Here is an 18629-nt window from a genome sequence, read left to right on the forward strand (position 1 = left end):
CCATTACACCCTATGGCAAAAGAACTGTTGATCCCAAGAGAGAAAGAAGTAACAGAGGAAAAGATCTCCCAGACTCATAATTTATAATTGTGAAAATTAGCCTCATGCACTTTTTAGAATTGAGTCTGTGAGCTCCTTGAGGGTGGGAATGTGTGTTCTTCATGCCTGTACCTCCAGCAACAGGTGATGTGCTTGGCCCAGAATTTGGCTGGGTGAGGGGCTGCATAGGGGGATGATGGATGGATGGGTAAATGGCAGGTGGGTGGGAGGGTGAAAGGAGGAATGAATGACTAAGATATATACCGCAAGTGGCTGGAAAAGTCTGCATGGGTTTTTTTTGTGTTTTTTTTTTTAAATTTATTTATTTGGTTTTTTTGCGGTACGCGGGCCTCTCACTGCTGTGGCCCCTCCCGTTGCGGAGCACAGGCTCCGGACGCGCAGGCTCAGCGGCCATGGCTCACGGGCCCAGCCGCTCCGCGGCATGTGGGATCCTCCCAGACCAAGGCACGAACCCGTGTCCCCGGCATCGGCAGGCGGACTCTCAACCACTGCGCCACCAGGGAAGCCCAGTCTGCATGTTTTTTGACATCATTTCTCACAGATCATTATAATGTTTATCACCATCTTTATTCATGACACCACTTAGGTGCTATGGGAATGCATGCTTCCAGCTCTCTCAGTAGGGGGTTAATTTTTTTTCAAGACAGCATTAGGATACTGATCTCTGAATACACTTCTCCCAGTGGTACCAGGTCTGTTGCTGTGGATATGCAGACCTATATACATTTGGGAAGCTTAGGGCACCACCCTGATTGCAAACAAGGGCTAGAGGAGTTGAAGTTATGTTTTTTTAGAAGCACAACTTTTACATGTTTACATCTCAATATTCTTAAAATAGTCAGGTTTAAACTGTGGCTTTGGAGATGGGAGGACTAAAGCTTCCCTAACCACCCATCCTTTATGACTGGGCATAGGGGATTCCCATTCCTTATTTGATGATTGGTTCCATTACCAGGAAATGTTCTCCTGTTTCTATCTTTTTTTTTTTTTGGCTGTGTTGGGTCTTTTTGCTGCGTGCAGGCTTTTTCTAGTTCCAGCGAGCGGGGACTACTCTTCATTGTGGTGCGTGGGCTTCTCGTTGCGGTGGCTTCTCTTTGTTGCGGAGCACAGGCCCTAGAACGCACGGGCTTCAGTAGTTGTGGCTCACGGGCTCTAGAGCGCAGGCTCAGTAGTTGTGGCACACGGGCTTAGTTGCTCTGCAGCATGTGGGATCTTCCCTGGCCAGGGATCGAACCCGTGTCCCCTGCATTGGCAGGTGGATTCTTAACCAGTGCACCACCAGGGAAGTCCCTCCTGCTTCTATCTTGATTACTCATAATAAACGTATGCCTTCTTATCAATACAGCAGTCTCATTTTGTGTGCTGACCCAGCCCATTCAGAGATGTTAGATCTGTGTTCTTTCATCTAAGCCTCTGTGCAGCCTCCTCTGTGATAGTCTATTTACTTCCATGAAAAGGAAGTCACTGAAAAGTTCATCTTTGAGGCTGTTTTTGCTTCTGGGTCCAATTGAAAACATAATGGGGACTTCCCTGGTGGTCTAGTGGTTAAGCCTCCGCGCATCCACCGCAGGGGGCATGGGTTTGATCCCTGGTCATGGATCTAAGATCCTGAATGCTGCACGGCGCAGCCAAAAAAAAGAAAACATAATGAATTGGTTCTAAATTGCTGTCCAACTTGCCTGGCAGTTCAGTGTCTTCCTTCCTTTTTTTTTTGATTCTGAGTAAGGATTAAAAGGATATTTTTCATGCGACTTATTTGCAACTGTGATTCCCGGCATAGACTACACCATTCACTAGTCTTTTTATAAACCCGTAATACTTATCGTAATAAGGCCACCAGAGTCAGCTCTAATTATCTGTATGGAACACATGACTTTACAATGGTTATTCAACTTCCTCCTTAATTATGTTCTCATATAATACCGCATTTCCCAGTGGAAGGGGAAGACTGAGGGTTGACAGTCATATGGTGAAATAAGTTAGAATGAAATTACTCTTCATTATATGCTCAGCTGAAGAATTAAAGCAGAACAGAATTACTCGGTAGAATTCCTGCTCAGGACAAGAAGTCATCATTCTATCATTTCTCCCCTGAACGTCATATTTCGAGCCATTTTAAGTACAATTAGCCTTTTTGTCTACAACCTCCTTCTTTCACTGCAGAAACCTAACCCCCTCGCCCTCTTCACCTCAATAGCCAGCATACATCAGTATCACAAGGTACAGGGACAAACATAGTCCACCCCTGAATTGTCACCGGGCCTGGAGTGACGCCAGGTGTGGCTGTGAAATTTGCAGGCCTAGGACAGTCAGGCTTCCCAGTTTTTCAAGGAGGTTTGTGGAGACAGTAATGCTTGGCCTTCTCCTTCATCCTGCTATGCTAAACCCATTCAACTTAAGTGTCTTGTGTTCCCAACAGAGGAGAAATTTTGTCTGTAAAGCTGATACACCCTTTGCCATATACAGTATCTCATTTGTGAATTTGTCTTAAATTATTGAGGAAAATAAATATGTTTCATGATATCTACTTGATGCATACTATGGAGTATTGCAGACCTTTTGAGGGATATATTGTGTGTTCCTGCACATGCATGCACACACACATGCCGTGGGGTGAGGGTGTGGTCCCAGTTTATTCTAGTGATGTGTTCTATGCAGATTTTTTACTTTCTTTATATTTCTATAATTAAAGTTGTAAAAACCTAAAATTAATAGCACTTAGGGAATAACTCCAGCTCAAATTCCAAATATCAACATTCTGTTTCATTCGTGTCAATTCCATTATTTTGAATCTGACTAATCTTCCACCTATAACAGTGTGCATTTCAATTATTATTCCCTTTGTGCCTCCTATTACCATGGATAATTAAGATTTGACCCTTTATGACAGCTAATAAAATAGACTTAATATCCAATTGTGAGAAAAATTCTTTATAAACCACCCTGATCTGATTGCTTCATTTATGTAAATATTCCATCAGAAATGAACTTGAACAAATTTCAACAGCAGCTAACTGATCATTATATAAGGAACAACAAGAAAGCTCTCCATGTTAACTGAATTTAGACATGTGTTACCCATCAAGCAATGTAAAAGATAACAATTTTATGACTTATATTCTGGCTTTTTAATATAAAATATCATATTTTCCATATTATATCCCCATTGCAAGCATTTCTCAACCTCAGCGCTATTAATATCTGGGGCTGGATAATTCTTTGTTGTGAGGGACTGCCTTGTATACTGTAGGATCTTTAGCAGCATGCGTGGCCTCTACCCACTATAGGCCAGTGGCAACTTCTGAGTTGTAACAACTAAAAATATCTCCAGACATTGTCAGATGTCTGCTAGGACAGGGGAGCAAAATCAGCACTATTTAACAACCACTGATATGTGGGAATTTGAAAACTGCCATTGTAATATTTTTCTCTCTTCAGGTATTCTCAGAAATTGTATCTTAGTACAATAAAACAAATAAGGAAATGTAACAGCCCCTCACACAAAATATTGAGGTAGAGTAGTAGAGGGAAACCTTGATTATATAAGATTTGGTGGTGAAGGGTGGCAACTAAGACATAGAGTAATTCAAGAACTCTGTGGGGGCTCTGCTGCCATCAGAACTGTCATTCCAGCTTCCCCAACTTCTCAGGTCATATTGGCCCAGGACATAAGATGTATGTTTCCACTCACTGGAGATGTTTAGGTCGTCAGAGCAGATTACGTCTCCCCTACATCACCGGAGAGTCTTTGGGAAATTCAGTTCTTCTGAGTAAGCATTTAGTGCATGCTCAGTGGGCCAGGGAAGGGATTCAAAGATGAACACCATATAGTTCTCAACTTCTAAGAGCCTCCCGTCTAGTGTAAACAACGTGTAAGCACTCTGATGGGGTATGAAATACTAGTAATAGTTAATATTACAACATGCTGTAATGTTTTTTCTCTGCTTGAAGGACGTCACAGTAAGATGAGGAGTAATGTTTTCCCCAAAATAGATGATCAGCCCACAGTGAGAAATGTGAATGCTTGGATTGTTTTTTAGGTCCCTGAGTCTGAAGGACTTTGCAAGGGAATTAAGCAGACTCCCTCCCTCGTTCCTTCAGACTCATTTAGCCCTTGATTTTAGAGTTAGTTCCTTGTGGTCTGCTTTACAGACATTGAGACATCCATGCAAAAAAATCCAAAAAACAAAACAAACAAAAAAACACCTTAAAAAAGAGGCATTGAATCAAAACCAGCAGGATTGTTTAAAAGCCCTAAAGTTGGCGTTCTTTCATGCAACAGTGATTTGTTTAAAACTAACAGGCAAGTCTCCCACTTGCCTTTTTAGCTGCCCTCTTGTACATTCATCTTGGTTCAGAACGGCCTGGCATATCCTGACACACAGTTGTGCCTTTATGAAATGTAAGTTATAGCTCTTACATACAGAATGTCCAGAATCCTGATGAAACATTAATTAGGATGTGAAAAATCAGTAAACACTGAGAAGTGAAGGCACAGATTAGGAAACTGAGACTTTATGATGCAGAGAAACAGATTCTTCACATCCAATGACAAAAGGAGTAGCATTAAATAATTTATGACACATTTTATTTCCCATTAAAATTGTGTGTGCTGTGATGGAACCATTTCAAATCTGTCCAAAACTTCGTTGAATTTTTAAATTCAGCTAGCTGTCCAAGCATGGTGTGAGGTCCTCAAGAAGCCATGCAGAGAACTGTGTGAGTCTATGTGGTGTGGTTTATAGCCAGCTGTGACTGTTCATCACAGCATCTCTTTCTTCTTTGGGGGTCTGGTTGATGGACTTGGTCCTGGCTGGCTACCCCTGGTGTGATGGCACATGTGCTCTTGCCATGTGTGTTGCCATGTGTGCTGCATCTGAAGTCATGTGGACTCATACAGGGATTTTAGGTAGAATTGTCACATTCATAGCCCAGAGGAACAAATACAGATGCTTTAAGGTAATGATTTTTAAACTCTCTGAGGACTTCCCTGGTGGCACAGTGGTTAAGAATCCGCCTGCCAATGCAGGGGACACGGGTTCAATCCCTGGTCCGGGAAGATCCCACATGCCGCAGAGCAAATGGGCCCGTGTGCCACAACTACTGAGCCTGTGCTCTAGAGCCCGTGAGCCACAACTACTGAGCCTGAGTGCCACATCTACTGAAGCCAGCGTGCCTAGAGCCCGTGCTCCACAAGAGAAGCCACTGCAATGAGAAGCCCGCTCACTGCAACGAAGAGTAGCCCCTGCTCGCCTCGACCAGAGAAAAGTCCGCGTGCAGCAACAAAGACTCAATGCAGCCAAAAATAAATAAATAAATGAATTTATTTTTTAAAATAAAAAATAAATAAATAACTGCTTTATTTAGAAAAAAATAAACTCTTTGAACAGCCGCTCTCACTAAGAAACACATTGTGACTCATTATACATTTATATATATAAGTATATATAGTTATATATTAAATATATATGTATACTCACATACATATACAAATATATATTATATGCTATAAATATATTTATTACAGACACAAAATTTAATGAAATGATGCTTATCCTTATTACTTGAGTGTCACTAAAATATTTTGTCTCTATTTCAATTTTTAAAATGCTGTTTACATTTACTAAATTCCATAGCCTACAGATTGAAAATCACTATTCTAGGTGGTCTGCCCATATCCAGCAGTAGATAACTACCACGTTACTATAAGCAGGGGCAGACTTATGAAATGATGCCATACTTTGACCTACTAGTTGATGCAGAGTGGCATTATGAATGCTGCCGTTCATTTGGTACATCTAGTTTGCTGCAGAGATGGCCTTTTCTTAATCACATTTGCTAAGGTCACTGCCAGTACTTCTTTATCATATCAAAGGCTCTAAGGAAATCAGTTATTGCTAAATGAATAAATACATGTTTTACACCTTGACATCAAATTTACATGAAATGTCAATAACAGTTTTCCTTACAGAATTCTGAACATAAAGGAATCAATACATATTTTAAAAACTGTATCACTAGATGTTGTCTTTACAACTTGCTTATATTGTTGCACATTTTATAAAAAAAGTTTAAGAATTCACATATTGTTTGGAATGATAGTAATTTTTTCCCATACTACCTTACTTTCTTAGGCAATAGCTCTTAAAATTCGGGGGTTAAAATCAGTTTGAAATTCTGATGAGATCTATATGGCTCATCTCCCCAGAATGAACAAAACTTTTATTCCATAGACCCTCATTTGAGAACCCTTAACCTGGATAGAGGTCACTGTTCATATCCTCTATCCAGAGATCAGTCAGCATCTCTTATAATCACCTGGACTGGAAGGAAGTATTGTACTCTTGGTATCTAAACCAGTAGCTCGTACTCGTTCAGCAATATCTGCTGGATTGGGACCAGAGCCAGTCTAGGAAACAACCCTGTTGGTCCTGTGTTTGCTGACACATCAGCCAGATTGGGCTCCAGGACCAATCCTGTGGGGTAGTAAGTATGAGTTGCAGACAGCCCTCTCGAGGTGTTTGAAGCTGTTTCCAAAGTCTCCAGGTAATGGACAGGACATAATCATAGTATCTCTTTTTCTAATGTGTTAATTAAAATAGTCCCTAGATTATACAAAATATTGTGGGCTTTTTTTTTTTGATAAATATCATGTCGAACATTCAACAAGGAACAGAAAGTCCATGGAGAACTTAAGCTAAGTTCTGTAAAGCACAGAGGTGGGGCACCACTGCCACCTTTTGGTAACATAGCTTAATTGCAGGTTCAAGATTAAAGTTACTAAATGGTAGAAAATATACCTTCCTTGATATGCTGGGATAGAAAGAGAGCATGTGTTGTTAGAGCTCGCTTTGGCTCTGCCCTTTGTACTTCACATTGGCTGTACAGGCTCTGATTTCACGTATCCTCTGTACCTCTTGGCAGGATTGGAGGAGCCATTCCCACCGTGTTCTCCTACTTTGCTGAAGTGCTGGCCCGAGAGAAGCGGGGTGAGCATCTGAGCTGGCTCTGCATGTTCTGGATGATCGGTGGCATCTACGCCTCTGCCATGGCCTGGGCTATCATCCCCCACTACGGTAAGAGGCTGGCCTTGCACCAGCCGGGCAGTCATCTTGTTTTATTTCAGCTTCCATTCCCATCCCTTTCCTCTCTCGTAACTGCTGATTTGAGAACAACACTGTCATCATCATCTTTCTCCCTCTTGTAATGTCTAGGATTCCCACCCCCCTTATATAGAGATCTGTGTAAGGTAAGACTGTGCCAGTGATCATTTAGGAATACCTTTTCATTTTGCTATTTTTAATGCCACTGCTTTCAGTTGTTTCCTTTGTGCTATCAACTCTGGGTTCCCCACGTAAGTGGAGCTGAAAGGATGCATAGATCATAATCAGCATATAAGGCAACATGACTTACAATTGTTCTGGGGACTGTCATGCACAGGAGGCACCCACACGTGCCTTTATTCGTCTCCTCTGGGCTTAGTCCAAGGCTCAGCCCATGTCAGCCTCGCCTCTTCTGGCAGCTCAGAACCAGGATGGGAGCAGGAAGAAACCCATCTTGTCAAGGACCATCAATTTGCAGAAATTAAGAGGTGACTCTACCACCCTTGCTCCACAGGCCCCCTCCCCAGTTGCTCCTAAGCACTTAACCAGTCCTGCCTCCTCAGAATACTTGAAGGTTTCATGTTTCTGATTAGTACTTGCCCTCTCAGAAGGCACAAGCTCCCAGTTGCTTCACCCACAAACAATGAAATGCTGGGAGAGGTTAACAGAATCTAGGAATTGAATTCAATATGTAAGGAAAGGGGAGGGGACGTGTTCTGGTTATATTTGTGCACGTATGAGTGTGTGTATGTGTATGAAAACAGGCTGAAGTTGGCAAACTATGAGTACTATGTAAAAACCACTATGACTTCAAGAACTCATTCTTTGTTCTATCTAAAATCTAATCAATCTAAAAAATTAGATTTCAAAAATTCACTCCTTGCTCATTTTCTGGTTTTCTACTTTTTTTTTTTCTTTTCTTTTTAAGAGCAAAGAAGCTTTTTATTACAAAGCATAGTTCTGTTAGGGAAAAACCTTAAGTGAATATAACTCATTGCTAAAATCAAAGACAAGACAGACTTCAGTGTTCAGATGCATTGTGATTTGTTTTTCATACTGAGCTATAAAATTCACGGTGTCACACTCTTTTCTTTTAATAAACCCCAAAAGTTATATGCAAACCAAAATTGTATTTAACGACAACAAAAAATACACAAGACATAAGAAACTGGTTACGGGGCCTGAAGAGAACTTTTCTTTGCCAAACATTTGAGTGTGATGGGTTTCTCATTTTTAGACTCTTTGGTCACTTCTGGGCCAGAGATGCCCTCATACAGGCAGTTACCCATATCCACCATGAGGCTTGTCCTCTGCCACCATCTGAGGAATTAAAGGAGATTCTCCTCCTTCTGGGACCTGAAGACCTCAGTCACCCTAAGAACCTTCCCCTGTATGGCGGTGTCTAATGCCCACCCCACTCAGCTAGCTGTTCAAAATGGAAGAGTCACTTAGCTACCACGTAAGGAATTGCTCCTTAGGAACTGTGTATCAGGAGACAAAGGGGAGATGCAGGGTCTGGGCAGAGTCCAGCTGTACCCAGCATCGCCCCCAGAGCCACCGCTAGTCCATACGCAGTGTTTGTGTAAATGGAAATAAGGTGCCAGGTGCAGATCGTCACAATTACAGCCCCACTGGCCATCTCTGCCAGGTACTTGCACAGAGCACAGCCTGGGAGCTGGATTCCTTCTAAGGCCAGAATGTTCTGTGTCTCAGCCTCTGGTGACAGCACAGCTTCTTGGCTCGTGGCTTTATTGCTGCCCCCTTCCTGGTCCTCCCTTCCCATCACATCTCAGAATTTCTCCTGCTGGCCTCCCTAAACTCATAACTCAGGTTGGCCTTTGCAGTCTGCCTGTTTCCACCAGGCCTGGACACGATTGCTTTTGTTTTTTATTTTGTTTCCTCACTCAGTATTCAGCTCCCCAGACTCCCGCCTTTCGCACATCCCTGCCCTTGAACTGTGACGAGCCTTGTGGAGGGCTCCAGGTCTGTCTCTGGCCTTGCAAACTGTCAGTGGCCGACCCACAAAAGATTCGCATGATCCCCGCCTTTATTTTTCCCAAGCACACATAAGATATTCTTATTTCAGCAAAAAGGGCCACCTAAACCATATATAGCCAGAAAGAGGGAGATGGTGAATCATAAACGACGCTTGAAAAGTTACAGAGACAGTCGCAGTACAACAGAATTAAATGTATCTGAGGCTGACATTCATTTCTATATTGAAGGAACCAATAATGACCTGGTTAAGAAATCAGTAACAGAAAATTAAAACCGTATGCCCATGCTTTACTGGAGGCTTTCCATGGCCAGAATGTGGCCAAAAAACAAACAAAAACAAAAACAAAATAACCAGCAAATTACTGCTGTCAATCCTGTCTGTGTATTAGAATCAACAGGGGATATTTTTTAAATACGCTTGCTGAGTTCATTTTATACTCTTGCAACTTGAAGAGTTTTAATTTTTTCAAAATAAAAGAGTTTAATATTAAAAATCCTGTGCTGAGGCTTCTGGGGGATGATGATGTTCTGTATCTGGATGGGGATGGGGTGGGTTTCAAGAGTATTTATTCATAAAAATTCATTAAGCTGGGTGCTCAATATTTGTGCATGTCACTATATGGAGGTTACACTTTTTCATAAGCACTTTTTAACAGAGGGTTACCGCTTCCCGCACCCCCCTGAAAATACCCATGCTTGGGTCCTACCGTAGATCAAATGAGTCAGATTCTCTGGGCTGGGGACTCAGCACCTTTCCTTTTAAAGCCCCCAGGTGGTTCTCACGTGCAGCCCAGTCTGAGATTGTCAGCTCTGTACCTCTCCCAGTGGGTGATGCCTAAAGCCCCTGGGACTTTGTCATGTATATACAGGGCAGCTCTGAATGGGAGCAAAGAGTGAGCCTGACTTGCGTGGTTGACTTGTTCAGTTGGTGTTTGAGTCTTAATACTGTTGCTTTCATCCAGGCTAAAGAGCTTTTCCATTCATCCAGTTCAGAATCACACTTTAAAAGTAACTGTAACATCTAGATATCTCTTCTCTCCAATGACACATCTTTTTACTCTACTTAAAAAAGACAAAGGGTTAAAAGTCCATGCACCTTCCCTATTACCTCTGAAAAAATAAGAAGCTTTCTATTTTCCCTCTGAAATTCTGCAGGGTATAAATGATGCCACAGCCCACAGAAATAACAAGAGAGCATGCAGGTCCTCGCCTCTCTGTCTTTCATTCAGGAGACCTCTGAGCACCACCCCTGTACAGTGTATTGAATTTTCACCCAGCAGGGAAGGAATTCAGGGCACAGTAAAGCAACTCAGAGTCAGGTACTGGCCCTTCTCACACCGGTAATAAGATTTGCTCTGGAGGGAAGGAATCAGTAGTTGGCATCCACATGGCAAAGATGTCAAGGGATAGATGATGCATGTAGTCATGGGGAAAGCAGGTGCTCTTGTGTTTCTGGACGTCACCTTTCCGCATTTGTGGCTGAGCAGTTAGTGCATAAAGCCTGAGCATATGCCGTGAGACCAGAATTCTGGCTCCAGACAAGCTTCTGATGCAAAGCAGACCTTGAGCTGATCACTAAGGATGTTGAAAGGAAACCTGGAGGGATTCTTAGGAAGTTAGACACAACTTTCAGAAAGGGTGTTCGGACCCCTTCTGCAGGGGCTGGCTAGTTAAGACTTGGGCTGTGCCAGAAGTTCCTGATGGACCTCGGATTCACCTGGCCTGCACCCAACCAAGTTTCTGTACCAGCATCAGATGACGATGCGTTTTACCTTCCCATCACTGCTCTTGGGGCTGCAAACTTCCCTGGAGTCAGATGGATGCCAGCACCTGAAGGTCCGCACTCTGACAAGACGTTAGGGGGCAGAATACGGATGTCATCCCACCAGGCACCTTTCCTGTCCACCACCTCCCTGTGACCAGCTCCTTCTAGCCAGCAGCCTCTGGACCCTTTCTCCCCCTGTGGCAAAGAGCAGTCCCCATAAAGTAAGGGAGGGGGAGAGAAGAACCCACCCAGAAGTAAACACCTTGGCCTCAAAGCTCAGGGGCCTGTAGCAGCTGAGAGCAGGTGTTAGAACGTGTGGTTCCTCTTGACCCACACCCATTCTCAAGCCAACGACTTCTGACCCACAGCGGGGACCGGCTTCTGGTTCACAAAAGAACAAGCATTGTGTCAGGGAACAGATGGCACAGGTGCAAAGGTTGCCCTGCAGCCTTTCTCCCCTCCCCCACGTCCCCTATGAATCAGGACACCTCAGCATTGAATGGAAGCCCCAGTGCCTTAAGGGGAAAGTGGGACAGGGAGCTGAATCCCAGGCCCTTTCCTTCCTTGGCTGAGAGCTTTCATTGATTCCCAGGCTTTGGAGTTGCTGCCAGGTTGCTGTGCTGTCTGCTCCATTAAACCCTCTGTCGTCATTTTCTTTCTTTCTTTCCTTTTTTTTAAAAACATCTTTATTGAGTATAATTGCTTTACAGTGGTGTGTTAGTTTCTGCTTACATTCACTTGCACATCAGATGAGGTACTGTCCCCTGCGAGGTGTGTGACAGTGCCCAGCAAGGACATTCAGTTAGCTAAGTGGGAAGGCTCTCAGCACGAAATGCCTCAGCTCTTAAAGCCCACAGCACCCGGGCTAGAGCAGCCCCACTGCCTCCATCACCTACCCCTTGCTGCAGACCTCCAGGGCCAAGCTGGGGATGCCCATAGAGCCTGAGCCCAGCCCAGCCCTCCCCCTCCAGCTATGTGATGTCTGGGCTTAAAAACACACAGAGTCCCAAGGCTGTCTGAATTATCAAGATGTCTTCTACTTCCTTTAGTTACAAGAGGTGTGAACTAATACATTGCTTCTCCCTAATGGTGAAACTGGAATGAAGGGAGGAGGGGATGGTCGAGTAGCTGTCTGGTTGAGGAAAGAAACAGGGAAGGCTGTGTACATTTTGTTCGCAAGAAGGAAGGCACAGTGGCCAAGGGCAAGAGACAACAGTGATAGCTGATTTTGAGTCTCAGCCCTGCTGCTTCTGGGCGTGTGAGCTTTGTCAAGCTTTTCAGTACCCCCAGCCCCATTTCCTAAGTCAGCATTTTGAGATTGAGTGTAATGATCACGTAAGAGCACCTAGTTCATAACTAATGTTCAAAAATGGTAGCTGTTGGGCTTCCCTGGTGGCGCAGTGGTTGAGAGTCCGCCTGCTGATGCAGGGGACACGGGTTCGTGCCCCGGTCCGGGAGGATCCCACATGCCGCGGAGCGGCTGGGCCCGTGAGCCATGGCTGCTGAGCCTGCACGTCCGGAGCCTGTGCTCCGCGATGGGAGAGGCCACAACAGTGAGAGGCCCGCGTACCGGGAAAAAAAATAAATGGTAGCTGTTATTGCTAACAGGTTCATATCCTACACAGGATACCCAGACTCTTGTCAGCACAGCCCAGTGTGAGCTCAGAGCTATGGGGAAAGAGGGAGAATGAGCTAAAATGCGTAAAATGTGTAAAGTTTACCTAGAGGGTGAGAAGATCAGAGGAAGCACACAGAAGAAAAAATAAGAAAAAATGTAAGATAATGAGAGAGAATCAAGGAAAAAACAATACTGTAACATCTTGACTACCTGCAACCCAATGAATCAGAATCTTCCATTCACTTATTTGTTGGATGAATTAATACTCAAAAGGGAACATCCTATATAAAGACTCATTTTAAAGGCCATGGTGCCACTCCCTGGGTAAAAAGAACAAGCAAGAGCCTGATGGCCCTCACCTGCTGGCACACATGAGCAGGACATGGACATCCTGGTTACATGGACATCCCCAGAGCCAAGCTGTGTCTCAGCTGCAAGGAGTCCTACGCTCTGGACACAGGTAGTCCGCATGGGCTTAGATATGACAGGCCCTGGTTCCAAGCCATCTCTGCCATTCTCTAGCTTTGTCACCTTTAGGGCAATTACTTAGGCTCTCTGACTCTCAGTTTCCTCATCTACAAAATGGGCATAACACCCATTACAGGGTTGCTGTACTAAAGGACTATATACCAAAAAAAAGTGGTTACTTAGCACAGTGCCAGACACAAGTAGTTCATTAAGTGTAGTTTTTTCTTTCCCCAGATGGGGCTGAAGTTGAGGTGAGGGAGGAAGAAAGAACTGGAATATTAAAAAGGTTTTACTCCCCTTTTCCTAACTATGTTTTCTTAACTGTTCACTTATCATTTGAAGGTTGTGGAGATAGATAAAATGGGGAAAGGCACAGGAACGGAACTCGTAAGGCATGCCACAGTATTCTGCGCCCACTCCAGGATGGCAGGGGAGGGATAAATGAGAGCTGGGATTCCACGCACCAGCCCAGCCGGGACAGGCAGGCAGCAGGTGACCCCAAGCCCTGCTTCCCAGCTTTGCCATACTTCACTGAATGCCACAGCCCTTAAGATTTTATGCTCATGTGTCTGAGTAAGACACTGAAAAGGGAATCAATTCGGTACATCAACATACACCAATATGATTTCTTAATTTGTCCATTTTAGGATCAATCCAATCTTTCATTTTAACAAAATGACCCTTGGACTCAGATTTCCTACACTCTATGACTGCCATGCAGTCATAAAATACATCAGCACCCCCCCCCCAAAAAAAAACTCCAATAATGATAGTCTTTAAGGGCTTAAGAAATGAATGTGAGATCAAAAAGGCATTATCACAATTTAAGTGTATGGCCATTTCTTCTGTATGTTTCCTTGTTCATAGTACCCAGAACAGAAGCAAGTATTTCAGAAGTCTCACATTCTTAAACATAGCCACCAGCCAGCTCTCCCACCCGAGCCCTCCTGTCTCTCTCCTCACCCTATACATCACCTGGGGAAAACGTGTTTATCAGCTAGGGTGCAAATAGCCCCTCTACCCACAACAAAACCATCCACTGCTACAGACCCAAAAGATGTCTCTACTTCCTTGAGGGATGGAGAGTTCTGCACAGTTTGGGGAAGTGCTTTTCAACTCTCACTCTGACCTTTGTTGTTAGTATAGTGAACTTAGAGGAGCTGCCTCTTCTGCTGTGCATCAATCCAATCACTATGGAGCTCAGGTCATAACTCTTCCATTCAAGCTCCCCAGAAATGGAGGGGATGTCAGTCATTTGTTGAGACCCTTCTATGTCCCAGGCATTGTACCAGGCGCATTATTTTTGTCAACTTTAATAATAAAATAGCCAGTTATCTTACCAGCAAAATTCAGTTATAGCCAGAGGAATTGCAATTTGGGAAACATAAGCTATGGCAGACCATAGGCAAATCCAGAGATCAAAGGAGGGGAGCTTGCTTTTATAGAGAAAAGAGGGGAGTTGGGAGGGGCTGTTCCAAAGGAAAGTTCATTGGAAGAAAGCAAGAGTTCAGGGTGGTGACCGCTTCCCATTGGCTGGGCTGTGGTGTTTCTCATTGGCTGGGCTGTTGCTGGGCAAGGAAAATCTTCCTTCTGGGTAGTAGACTTCTTCCTGTTTGGGGGTACAAGGTACTCTTCTTTCTGCAGGGCATGCAAATAGAGTTGAACACATGCAAATGATGGGGAGTGATGATGTGTGAGAGCTCCCTCTACTGGCCTTCCTGACTCTAATTTTAGTTGAGGTTTTTCTTACTGATTTTCACATCTTATACACATGATCTTAAAATGGAGAAATGGGCTTTAAAAATATGGCAGTTTTCTTGCTTGTGTATTCATGTTAAGAGCTAGACTCCTATGCTGCTAACACTGCTAGGTGACACTGCAGAGCTGGGATCTATAATCCATCCCTCAGGTAGTCAGGTGGAGCCTACAGACTTCCTTTCAGAATAATGTTTTTAAATGCAGAAAATGAAATAAATAGGATTATAAATGAAACCAGTTGTTTCAAAATACAGTTATCAAAATGTATTAGCGGGCTTCCCTGGTGGCGCAGTGGTTGAGAGTCCGCCTGCCGATGCAGGGGATGCGGGTTCGTGCCCCGGTCCAGGAAGATCCCACATGCCGCGGAGCGGCTGGGCCCGTGAGCCATGGCCGCTGAGCCTGTGCATCGGGAGCCTGTGCTCTGCGACGGGAGAGGCCACAACAGTGAGAGGCCCGCGTACCGCAAAAAAAAAAAAAAAAAAAAAAAAAAAAAAATTATTTTAAAAATTAATGGCAATACCAAATGCCAGTGAGGATGCAGAAAATGCATGTCTCATGCATTGCTGGTGGGAACTCAAAATAGTGCCACCACTCTGGAAAATAATTTGGGGGTTTCTTTAAAAAAACTAGACACACCTAACGTACAACCCACAATTGCACTCCTGAGCATTTATCCAAGAGAAATGAAAATGTATATCCTCACCAAAACTTGTACATGTTTATTCAGAACACTTTTATTTGTAATAGCCCAAAAGTGGAAACAACCAAAATGTCTACAATACCATAGAATTCTACTCAGCAATAAAAGGAAATGAGCAATTGATACAACAGCTTGTAGAGACCTCAAGGGCATTTTGTGAGTGAAAAAGCCAATCTCAAAAGATATAAAACATTCTGGAAATGACAAAGATAGAGATGGAGAACAGATTAATGGTTGGCAAGGGGTAGGGGTGGTGAGGAGAAAGGAAGCAGGCATGACTACAGTGGAGCAGCCCCCAGAGATCTTTGTGTTGATGGAATCGTGTCTTGATTGCAGGTGGTTACATAAATCCACACATGTTATAAAATGATGAAGAATACATTGTACCACAGTCAGTTTCCTGCCTTGGGTATTGTACTACAGTTATGTAAGATCTAATCATTTCCAAGCACTGAGAGAAACTAAGTGAAGGGTACATGGGATCTCTCTGTACTATCTTTCCAGCTTTCTGTGGCTGTATTTCAACATAAAAAGTAGAAAACAAAATTAGTACTACTTTTTGAAGGGCCTTTTCACATATATCATCTTATTTATTCTAATAATCTTGGGAACAAAAGCGACAGTAAGTGTCATTCCCATTTTTGGAATGGAGAGCCTGCTGCGTAGAAAGTTTGTCATTTCCCAAAGTGACACAGAAAATGGAAGATAAGCGATTAGAACCAGTCTTCTGATTCTCATTTCTTCAAAATGTTCTCCAGACATGCCAAAGCTAAGAAACGTCCTCAAAGAACAACATATAGAGGGTTATTTGGAATCATTTTTAAGGTCTCTATAGTGTGTGTATATGGCCCACATGGCAACCATCCATTCCCTCATCTATCCGGGCGATGCTGTCACAGCCCCTTGCCAAGCATTCTAAGCACTAAGCCTCCTTCATTTGCCATAAGAAAAACCAGTCACACCCAGAATTCTGTTATTTTTAAAACTATCCTACTGAAAATGTTATGAGACAGAAGAGGTTTTTACATCACGCACCTTTTATCCCACAACTTCATAAAGTCTCACTTGACATTTGTGTTTCCTACAAAGGCTACACTGCGTCTTCTCTCTCCCTCTCCCCACACAGCGTGTAATTTCACTGACTTCTGTCTCCTTACTCCAGAAATCCAACTGCATTGCCCACCCCACTCTCCTTTCTTAGGCACAGAAATTCAGCTCTGCCCAGCTTCTAACTCCAAACTTAGATACTCCACCTGTATTACTCTGCTTGGGCTGCCATAACAAAATACCTACAGAAATGTATTTTCTCACAGTTCTGAAGGCTGGGAAGTCCAAGATCAAGGTGCTGGTCAGTAGTTTCTGGTTGAGGGATCTCTTCCTGGCTGTCTTTTTTCTGTGTCCACATATGGAAGAGAGAGAGATCTCTGTCTTCCTCTCCTTGTATCCAATTAGGGCCCTACCCTTATAACCTCATTTAACCTTAATTAATTCCTAAAGAAATTATCCCATCTCCAGATACAGTCACATTGTGAGGTGGGGTTTTAACATATGAATTTTGTGGAGACACAGGTCGGTCCATAGCAGCACCCACTGAAAGGGCCTTCCAGCAAAGAAGGGGCCTTCCAGCCACCAAAAGCACCCCCCTGCTTTAAAGGCATTGGGGATTATTCATTTTTTTCCAACGTTTTTCTTGTTAGATACCTACTATCAAACCTAACTCTGAAACACTTATCTTTTTTCTCTCTAAAACAAGGTCTGAATGATAGCCTTATGGTTCCTTAAGAGCTCCCCAACTCAACTCTCTGCACATCTCTATATTCTGAACTAGACAAAGTGTGTGTGTGTGTGTGTGTGTGTGTGTGTGTGTGTGTGTGTGTGTGTGTGTGTGTGTGTGTCTTTGAAAAGAACTGTCCTGAAAATACCACTGCTGGGCTGAATTCATCATTAACCTAATTAGGTCTCTTATCCAAGGCTTACAATTAGCACCATTACCAAGTCTTGGTAACAACTAACTACTGTGCTTCCAAACTAACTGTCACCTGGGGGGGACATAAAAATTGTCATCATCTTCTAAAATGTTCCATGTTTGAGCATATGATCATTCCCCTCATTTCCATCAATAATATTGAACTGCCTTAGAGGGCAAGAGATATTTACAGTTTTGTGGAAAGGTAGAGAAGGCTTCCCTGATATCTTAGGGTACCAGTTACAGAATCTGGACTTCATTTTTCTGCCATATGCATATCAGGGTCCCCAGAAGGAGGAATAAATACTCCATTCACTTGTCCAGATTGTTAAGGTGAAAGGACGTAGAGCTGCCATCTGTTTTCTTTTTTTTTTCTTTTCTTTTTTTTTTTGGCTGTGTTAGATCTTTGTTGCTGCACATGGGCTTTCTCTAGTTGCAGCGAGCCAAGGCTACTCTTCACTGTGGTATGCAGGCTTCTCATTGTGGTAGCTTCTCTTGTTGAGGAGCATGGGCTCTAGGCACACAGGCTTCAGTAGTTGTGGCACGCGGGCTCAGTAGTTGTGGCTCGCAGGCTCAGTAGTTGTAGCACACGGGCTTAGTTGCTCCTCAGCATGTGGGATCTTCCCGAACAGGGGTTTGAGCCCTTGTCCCCTGCATTGGCAGGCGGATTCTTTTTTTTTTTTTTGTGGTACGCGGGCCTCTCACTGTTGTGGCCTCTCCCATTGCGGAGCATAGCCTCCGGATGCGCAGGCTCAGCAGCCATGGCTCACGGGCCCAGCCGCTCCGCGGCATGTGGGATCTTCCCGGACCGGGGCACGAACCCGTGTCCCCTGCATCGGCAGGCAGACTCTCAACCACTGCGTCACCAGGGAAGCCCTGACCATCTGTTTTCTACAAGCACAGTGTTCTGTCATTTGTAAGGAGTAAGCCAAACTTTGATTTTTACATAACCTACCAGCAGAGACATTGGAGCTGAATGACCTGGAAGTTTCTATTCTCTTATGGGCTGATTTAGCATTTATATTTTATGCAGCTGTCTCTCTGTCAAAATCGAGCTTAGATTTGCTCTGAGTTGCTTTTAGAAGGTCTCAAGGCAAGCCCAGTTAAAGATGCAGGTGTGGTATCTTAGAAAATATCGCCATTCAGCACAACTGGACCCCACCGTGAGAGTACCTATGTAACTAATTCCTGAA

General features: G+C 43.7%; 1 protein-coding gene across 1 annotated transcript in view; it reads left to right on the forward strand.

Annotated features, from left to right (window-relative positions):
* Window positions 1–18629, forward strand: part of SV2C (synaptic vesicle glycoprotein 2C) — a 243747-nt gene that overhangs the window by 134547 nt on the left and 90571 nt on the right. Inside the window, exon 4 of the mRNA XM_059061385.2 lies at window positions 6985–7136. Coding sequence (XP_058917368.1) covers window positions 6985–7136 — 152 coding nt within the window. The remainder of the gene's footprint in view (window positions 1–6984; window positions 7137–18629) is intronic.

This window comes from Kogia breviceps, chromosome 4 (assembly GCF_026419965.1).
Source record: "Kogia breviceps isolate mKogBre1 chromosome 4, mKogBre1 haplotype 1, whole genome shotgun sequence".
NCBI lineage: Eukaryota > Metazoa > Chordata > Mammalia > Artiodactyla > Physeteridae > Kogia > Kogia breviceps.